This window comes from Neltuma alba, unplaced genomic scaffold (genome assembly GCF_004799145.2).
Source record: "Neltuma alba isolate B1F8T4 unplaced genomic scaffold, ASM479914v2 tig00004864_pilon, whole genome shotgun sequence".
Lineage (NCBI taxonomy): Eukaryota > Viridiplantae > Streptophyta > Magnoliopsida > Fabales > Fabaceae > Neltuma > Neltuma alba.
The window spans coordinates 1-8037 of NW_021633887.1; the positions used below are offsets into that span (position 1 = coordinate 1).

Consider the following 8037-nt stretch of genomic DNA (forward strand, 5'->3'; position numbering starts at 1 on the left):
AAAGAGCAAACTTTTTTTATTCGTGGTTAAGAAAAGATCTGGGGAATTAAAGTGGCAATACGAATACGATGAATGGGATGGAAGTTTCGAGGATGGGGTTTGGTTCGTCGTTCGCAAAACATGAACATGTAAGAGGAGGACATGTATAATTAGGTGGCTGGTTTTCTTTTTATGGTGGGTGGTGGGTGAATCTGAAAACACAGTCCGGTCTCTATAGCACTGTGGCCATAAACGGGTTTGACTTTACTTTTCTGTTTGTGAAATTCATTTCATTTTTGTTTTTCTGAAATCCAATCTCGGTTTTTTGGTGTTGCTTTTCTATTCCATGCGCTGTGTGATGATTTTCAGTCTCAGTCCAGAATCTCTCTCACAGACAGACATCATAGGACAACGAGAAAGCTCTAAAATTAAGAAAAACTGATTTGTCTTATATTGGATTGGATGAGTGACGAATACAAATCCACGTTTTGAAGCTCGTGACTTGATGGGTGTTATGTTATCACTTCTCACGTTATCGTCCAAAGGGAACGTGAAGAAGAGTATATCGCTTCCGAAACGTGCAATATGAAGAGATTCTCCAACGGGATTGAGCTGTTAGATCTACTCTGAACAAAGAATATTATGTGTGTCTAGACACACACACCCACATATCATTATCTTTTTTCCGCAGAGAGGGCAGAAAGATGACCGGAAGACGATGACGACTACTTAGAGATCATATCAGAAATTTAATTTCGAAATTTCAAAATGTAACGCCGGCCACCGGTAGAGCTGTGCCGGCAGAATTATATTTTGTTTTTATTTTTTAAACAAAACAATAAATCGTTGTCCCTGTTTGAAATTTCCCCGGGCGATAAAGTTCAGGTTGCCCCGTTACTTTATGCATAATTATATATGCGGCAAAGCTAAATTTGGATGACATAAGAAGACGCTAGCGAGGCACTGAGTGACGTCTGGATTAGAGTAGATACCATTTTTTGATTCGAAGCCAGAGACAAAGGGAACTGAAAAATGGCAGGATAGGATTTTAGTTATCTGCGTAACGAAGGTCAACGATTGGATTTTCCCTGAGGGCTACGAAATTGCGTTGCGACGGCCGATGAGGTCTTTTTTCGACGTCCATGAAATGGGAGCGTCTGATGGAGGCCCCTGTGTTTGGGTGGACTAGACGTAGATAGTATCTGATTTGGATCTTTTTCAGATGACTCAAGAGGAACATGATAACAAGTGGGATTTCCTTATATTTACGTTTTATATCTCTAATCATGCCGCAGAATCTTAACAATGATTATAAATTATATAAATTCGAATTTAGGCAATAAATTTTTTGCTGAATTGTTGAAGAACGAAGATATTAACACTAATTCCCCTGTTTTCCGAACTTTGCTCCTCCCGCCCCTCTTCTTCTTCCTGGATTCCAAATATTATGTGTTCGGACATTAGCGACAGCGAAGTTACGATTAGAGGATCTTTTATCTGCCAACAAACATTGATTTAGTTGATAAATATTTGATTTATAACCATAAAATCATAGCTTCAAAGTTGACAATCAAAGTAAATAAATATTTCTGCAGACACTTTATAAACCCAGACTGATTCTGATCAGCATGAGTCTTTGAAACAGTTCGCCTAATTTTTTATAATGACAATAAAAATAAAGAGAATCTTTTACCTGTTCCGAAACTTCATTTCGATAGTACAGTATCTTTACTTACCGTTCGCTGTCACATTTTTATTTCACCAGAGAAACATAAAGATCCTGTCTTTTTTCTTTGACCGAGTAGATTTTCCCCCTCGTGACAAAATCTGTTATTTTCGAGTCAAGCCTGTTCATAGATCACTAGATACGAAGGTGCCGTCAAGCCCGTTCATATAAATTAATTAACAGCGATTAGTTTGTTTCATATATATGAACTTATGAAACAGGCAAGCTTTCAGGATATCAAACCCAGAAACGCAACTGGATATAAATAATTATTATCTGTTTTGTTTGATTTTGATGATATAGTGATTGATAGATTATTGATTCTTGAATCGTGACGTTCTGATTAGAAAGCAAGAGCGAGACTAACGTGATGAACTCTGATCCGTAGATAAAGTTGGATGCAACACTGCAAGTTGCGCTGAATGATTTCCTTCCAAAACAGGGTGGAAAAGTTGAGTTGGAATAACAGGATTTTATACAAAATAATTATGTAATGGATTTTGACATTATTATAGCCCATACGTACATAAATATGCGTAGATATAAAACAAGAATCGAATAATAAGTGATAATTAGGGAACAACGCAAACGCAGAATCACACTTGTCCCAAAATCAAATGAAGATATTCTTTGGGACCTGAATTAATTTTTCTCAAATGAAATTTTACTATTCTGTATTTAATGTAACGACAGGAGCTTGTGGTGTGATTAGGCTCTTATAAATACGGGATAGTGACAGGGTTCGACTCAAATAAATATAGTTTGAATGACGCTCCAACATCCATTTCTGAAGAATACTTAGAAATAGCATTTCACTTCAAAACATTATATATATATATATATATGAACATGAGCCAACCTCTTTTTCCTTCTTTTTATTTAACAAACCTATTTACAAATTTAGAAGGTCATTTCTGACTACAAAAAAGATGATTTTGCAGCACATAAGAGATGAACTAGTGCGGAGTACATTCCATTTCCTTGGTCTTCTACTCTGAAGTAGCTTTAGGCTTAGGATCTTGTTTATTTAGCAATACCTGCTCCAGTTTTGAGACTCCGCCACCATCTCCATGCACATATCACTGTTGAGCACACATCTAGTTTCAGCTTGATGAGATATAACTACATCATTCCTACTGGGATATTTTACTAGAACAGTTGAAAGTTATTGCCTCTTGACCTCAGGTTCCTCAGTTTTTGCAAATCTTCCTCGGATTCTGGGCTGACTATCAGCCAAAGCCTTCCGGCAAGCATACTGAGAGGGGGGGGGGCAAAAAAAAGTTACTTTAGTTAGCAGATTTCAGAGTCTATTTACATTGGCTGAAATTAGCGTAAATGAAGCTAGTGCAACCATAGCGAGGGATTAGCCATGATTACTGAAGCTGGTTCTGACTTCATTCATCATAAAACTACAGCATCGAAGAGTAGAACTCTCAGAAGCTTCAATAGCTAAAGTGATGATTATGCTCATAAAACAAAATCCTTATCCATACTTCAAAACGACATGATCAAGAAGTCCAAGAAACTAATGGAAGAGGAGAGCTAAGATGATACATCATATGGTAGTTCTCCACCAGCACAGGCTGCACAACAATGGAATGTCTTTTTCAAAAATAGGAGAACATTTTGACTGCCAAGTTAGCAAATAGCAAGGTGGATTTCCTCAGATGAGGATCGTAAATAGAATGTGTAACATCATATGAAGAAACAGACAGTGATAAGGCAGTCAATGCAATCTCCAGATTATCTACAGTGCTCCTGTTCTTAAGAAATACTCACTTAGTTCGAAAGACGGAATTATTCCCTTACCTTGATTTTCCTGCCAAAATTTCTCTTTGTCCTCTTGTTCCTGTATCTGGAGAGCTTTTCCCTGCGTTCCTCACTCGTGCAGTTGCTCATAACAAGGGGCCTCTCAAGAGGAGATTGGATGAGGTTCACATTACCATTGCCATTACCCAGAGCCTGACACCAAAAAAGAAAAGGGTATCAATCATCTAGCCCTATCCTGGAAAAATGGCCACAAGTCTGTAGATCTCACAAAGCGAATTGGCATGTTGTATTTTGCTTTAAGTGAATCAATAGATGTCAATTATCCATCCAAAGGAGGGACAAACTCTGGGAATAACTTAGAGTCGAAAGGAATCCATCCAAAGGAGGGACAAACTCTGGGAATAACTTAGAGTCGAAAGGAATGTTGTTTCACAAAAAGAAGTATGATTGCCCCGAGTCTCCTGTTTCTGAATGGAGAGAGGATCCTCATAATGATTGTACTCGTTAGATTTGAGCTATATTCAAAAGCATGAATTGCTGAACTAATTGTTTTGAACTATGGATTTTTTTTTCAAGTCATGTATTAGATATACTGTGAATAGTTGTGTAACAGAGATGCCTAATCAGAAAATTGAAAGCATGCATGCTGTCTACAAATTATTAATGAGAATTGAAAACTGAATTGAATTTAGAAATATCAGATCTTTACTTAAACCGCTAGTTCTGCTACTCTAAAATATTTGGGAAAGAAGCAAAATTCAGATAACATCCAGGATCAAGATCTAGCTTTCAGACGGTTGCTGCCACATCTGTAGCGTTTTCAGATCTCTTTCATACGTCTTTGCCAAAACCCCCCCCCCCCGACTCTCTCCCCTGAAATTCATGGACCACTTCTAACCTCATATAAGATATTCCCTTTGCAACTTGATGCTGCTAAATTTTTTGAGAATTTAAATCCACTGGAAAAAAAAAATGCTTAACTTGGAATAGAGCAAATATAAGTGAGTTAGGTGATTGGTCTGACCTTAATATCCCCCTCGCTAAATGCCCTCCGCATTCCATAAACCTCACTGAAATCTATTCCTGGGAATTCAAGAAAAGCAGGCTTGATCATAGCTCCTTGCATCCAGTCCATTGAGCTCAAACATCCCAAACTGACACTTTTTGGTAATGGCACGTCATGAATTTGTCTGTTTACTTGAATTTTATTTTCATCTGTATTGAGAACAGGAAACTTGATATCCAGAATCTCACATAGTGATGACTCTATTGCAGTCTTCTCCAAAAGATCCTTTTTGCACTCATAGAATACCTCACTTAGAAGTTGCTCGCTTTGAAGAGCATCTATGTCGGTGGATTCTAATCCCTGTGAGGAAACAACATCTTCCCCGCAGGATATCATTGAGATGGCTGCTGCCACAGGATCCAGGTCCATGACTGGTTCTTCAATAATAGGTTCAGGAGCCTTGAACAGATCCCCCTCGGCTGCCCAGTCATACTCAGATATGGCAGAAGAGCTGACAATGTCACTCTGCAATAGACACAAGGAGAATGAAACACCAAAAGTAATTAACAAGTGGGAAGGTGTTAAAAGGGAATCGACTAAACCCCAACATGGTATAGTTAAGTGCAGAACAATGGAGAACAGTAGCTTAAACGAAAGAAATGAAGGAAAAGATGTTAAAAAGAAATCAGTTTAGCTAGTACAATATACAAGTATTGCAGCAATAACAAATTAGCAATAAAGAGACAATAATCATAATAACTACTAAACTACTGAAGCAGACGAGAAATATGCCTTGGAAAATTTTAGATGCAGTGTGACTGACTGTGATTTGCAATCGCTATGCTACCTGAAATAAACGTCAGTCTGAGTACATGAAAACCACTAGCACGTTTTACTTCTTGTATTTATCCAATTTTTTCAACTTTTAAGCTTGTGGCTGTTGATTGGCCTTACGATGCCAAAATATTTTGAGAGAAAACCTGCCTAATTCTTCAATTCAATGACTCCCCAAATTATGAACTCGTTTGAGCAGGAAGAAAGTTCAAATTGTATGTCATCATCGTCCTGCTTAAACAAGACCTGCAGACAGGATTTGGACCATATATACGCTATTCCTAAACTTTTTCAGCAAGAGACTTTAGCAAGGGCTTTAAGGAATTTGAAGTACAAACTCTGAACTGCCCAAAATTCTTTGAGCATGTAACAGGTTAAATAACAAAAAATTATTTAAAAAAATACAGAAATCTCTCTTGAATTTTGCTAAAATTACAGAGACCTTACCTAAAACGATAAGTCACTCTAACCTAGTTCAATTTTTTTTTTTTTTACTAAAATAACCTTTGTTGACCTAAATATCTAATTTTTCCGATTAGGAGAAAATAAATGGAGGATACCTTTGGTCAAAAGAAACTAAAATTGGATTAAAGTTTGTGGTAACTCCATGCTCAAGGGAAATTTCCGCATATGAAAATTGAGGGAGATTTGTGTAATTTATTCTAAAAATTTAAAGGCGAGAACTTTCTAAATGTCATCACAAATCAACCACTAAATAACTCCAAATTCATACTGTATATCAGAAGCCCGGAACGAAGGAAAGGTATACTCACACACACACAAACTGGATATACAGAGAAAAGTCCAGGGACATTCAACGATTCAAATTACAAAGACTCTATTCGTTGAATAAGGATCAAAGTTTTCTTCCCAGGGAATGCCCAAAAGAATTAAACTTGGTAACCCCATCAACAATTCAATGAAGGAAATCAGCGTACAAGTCAGGTTTTGATTAGTCTAATGCACCAACCCTAATTGCAAGAGTTCCTTACCTTAAAAAAGCACTTTGTTTTAATCATCAATACAGCAAGCCATAGCAAGAGTAGAAATAGATTCAATACAGCATGATTTTCTGCTTTGTCAAACTAAATTTAGTGCCCGACAAGACCATAAAGGAATGATTAAGTTGAGCATTGATCACCTCCTTTCCCCTAACTTCTTTTTACTGTAAAGAAATAAAGAATATAAAGAACTTTTGCTCTTTAATCTCCCTCAGTGCGACACAAAAAGACAAACCCCACTAAGAAGTCTCACCAGAATTTTTTTGAAAAAAAATGGGAGAAACATTATAGAACACGGAACTAACACAAGGGAAATATTTTCCACTAATACTATCTTCTTCCTTTTTTTATATCTCTTGTCCCATAGCTTTTACAGATCCAGTTTATAAAGCAAACTCCAGCTGGTTCCGTTTGTGTCATGAGAAAGCAGTCCAAAATGAAAGTTTGAGGGGAAAAAGGTATGAATTCCCGAGGAGAGTAAAAGCAAAAGCATCAAGGTAACATTTTGCTTCTCCTCTTTCATATCATCAATCGAGTGAGAAACTTTAACTTGCTAAATAACATATTTAACTAATTCTAGAAAACAGAGTGTTGCACTTTAGTTTTCCTCATTTGCTCCACAGAAGAGCAGAAAGCAGGGGAGGAAAAAAAACAGGCTTTAATGTTTTTCCAAAAATAACAAGCAAGAAGGCATGAACCAAATGCAGATCAACGAAGCACGGATGAAGGGAGAAGCTGGAGAAAACCGAGGAAGCAAGATAAGCTAAAGTTTGTAAGATATGACAGGGGAGAGTACCACAGAAGCATTGGACTTGTGGATTTTGCAGTACTCCTCAAGTTGTTGAAGTTCTTGGGAGAAATTCTGGAAATACGGGAACAGGAGGCCCGTCTCTGCATACATTTCTCCAATACAAACACACTTTAGAAAGCTAAACTCAGAGGTTCAACAAGAAACAGAGAAATAAGCTCCCCAGAAAACCCGAGTAAAAGCAGAGCAGCAACAATAACAAGCAGTGATAGGGAAAACAAACAGAGAGGGAGAGGACAGAGAGAGAAGGCAGGAGGAGGGTAGGGAAGGGGTAATGGTTGGCTAAAGAGAATGAAGATGATATTTAGGGAGAAGGAGGAAAGGCAAGAGATATAAATATACATCAACTAAAAAAATGGTAGGGAGGGAAATAGGGGGAGTAATTAGAGGACAGAATAGGACTTAAAGGAAAGATGATGTAAGAAAGTATATATATTAAATAAAAACAAAAAACAAAAATGAGAAAAGGACACCATCATTTTATAATGGCAGTGTCCCCATGTCCCCTGCTAATGCTCTTCCAAAAATGAGCTTGGCCCTCTTATTTTATTTCATAGTTCTGGAAGGACCAATAAAATAAAATTTGAAACTAGTAGCTAGTGGTAGTAATATTGCATTATTGTAATTGCAAATGGCAGCCGAGATGATGAATTGAATCAAGCGATGCAGTGGTGGGTTGGACTGTGACGGTCGTCAGTCACCCATTACTATGCGCAAACACTACAGTTAAAGTAGGCACCTATCCTCCGAAGCTCCGTCAGTTCTCCGTCACGCCCGCGCGCGTACGGCGCTTCACTTCCTTGCCCTTTTTGGCCTTCTCCTTTTACTGGTATTTTTTTTATTCTTGCAATCATTTTTTATCATTTATATTTAATTATTTATAATATAATACTCTTCCGGTCCTAATTATAAG

General features: G+C 37.4%; 1 protein-coding gene across 2 annotated transcripts; it reads right to left on the reverse strand.

The window, feature by feature from the left end:
* Window positions 1–2545: 2545 nt before the first annotated feature.
* LOC114746010 (zinc finger protein CONSTANS-LIKE 9-like) lies at window positions 2546–7428 on the reverse strand. 2 transcript variants are annotated; one of them, XM_028934188.1, is made up of 4 exons: window positions 7113–7428; window positions 4500–5006; window positions 3515–3667; window positions 2546–2960 (listed from the first exon to the last, which is right to left on the reverse strand). In XM_028934188.1, the coding sequence occupies exons 1-4, from the start codon at window positions 7215–7217 to the stop codon at window positions 2871–2873; spliced, it is 855 nt and encodes a 284-aa protein (XP_028790021.1). In that variant the 5' UTR covers window positions 7218–7428; the 3' UTR covers window positions 2546–2870. The 2 variants fall into 2 exon arrangements, with proteins under 2 accessions (XP_028790021.1, XP_028790022.1); XM_028934189.1 differs by lacking the exon at window positions 7113–7428 and adding an exon at window positions 6308–7083.
* Between the last annotated feature and the right edge of the window lie 609 nt (window positions 7429–8037).

Excerpts from the sequence above, each read along its gene's own strand:
- LOC114746010 (XM_028934188.1), bottom strand. The coding sequence starts at position 7,217 with ATGTATGCAGAGACGGGCCTCCTGTTCCCGTATTTCCAGAATTTCTCC. Across the intron at positions 5,007-7,112 it reads ACAAGTCCAATGCTTCTGTG|AGTGACATTGTCAGCTCTTC; the intron begins GTACTCTCCCCT and ends TGTCTATTGCAG. Across the intron at positions 2,961-3,514 it reads ATTTTGGCAGGAAAATCAAG|TATGCTTGCCGGAAGGCTTT; the intron begins GTAAGGGAATAA and ends CCCCCCTCTCAG.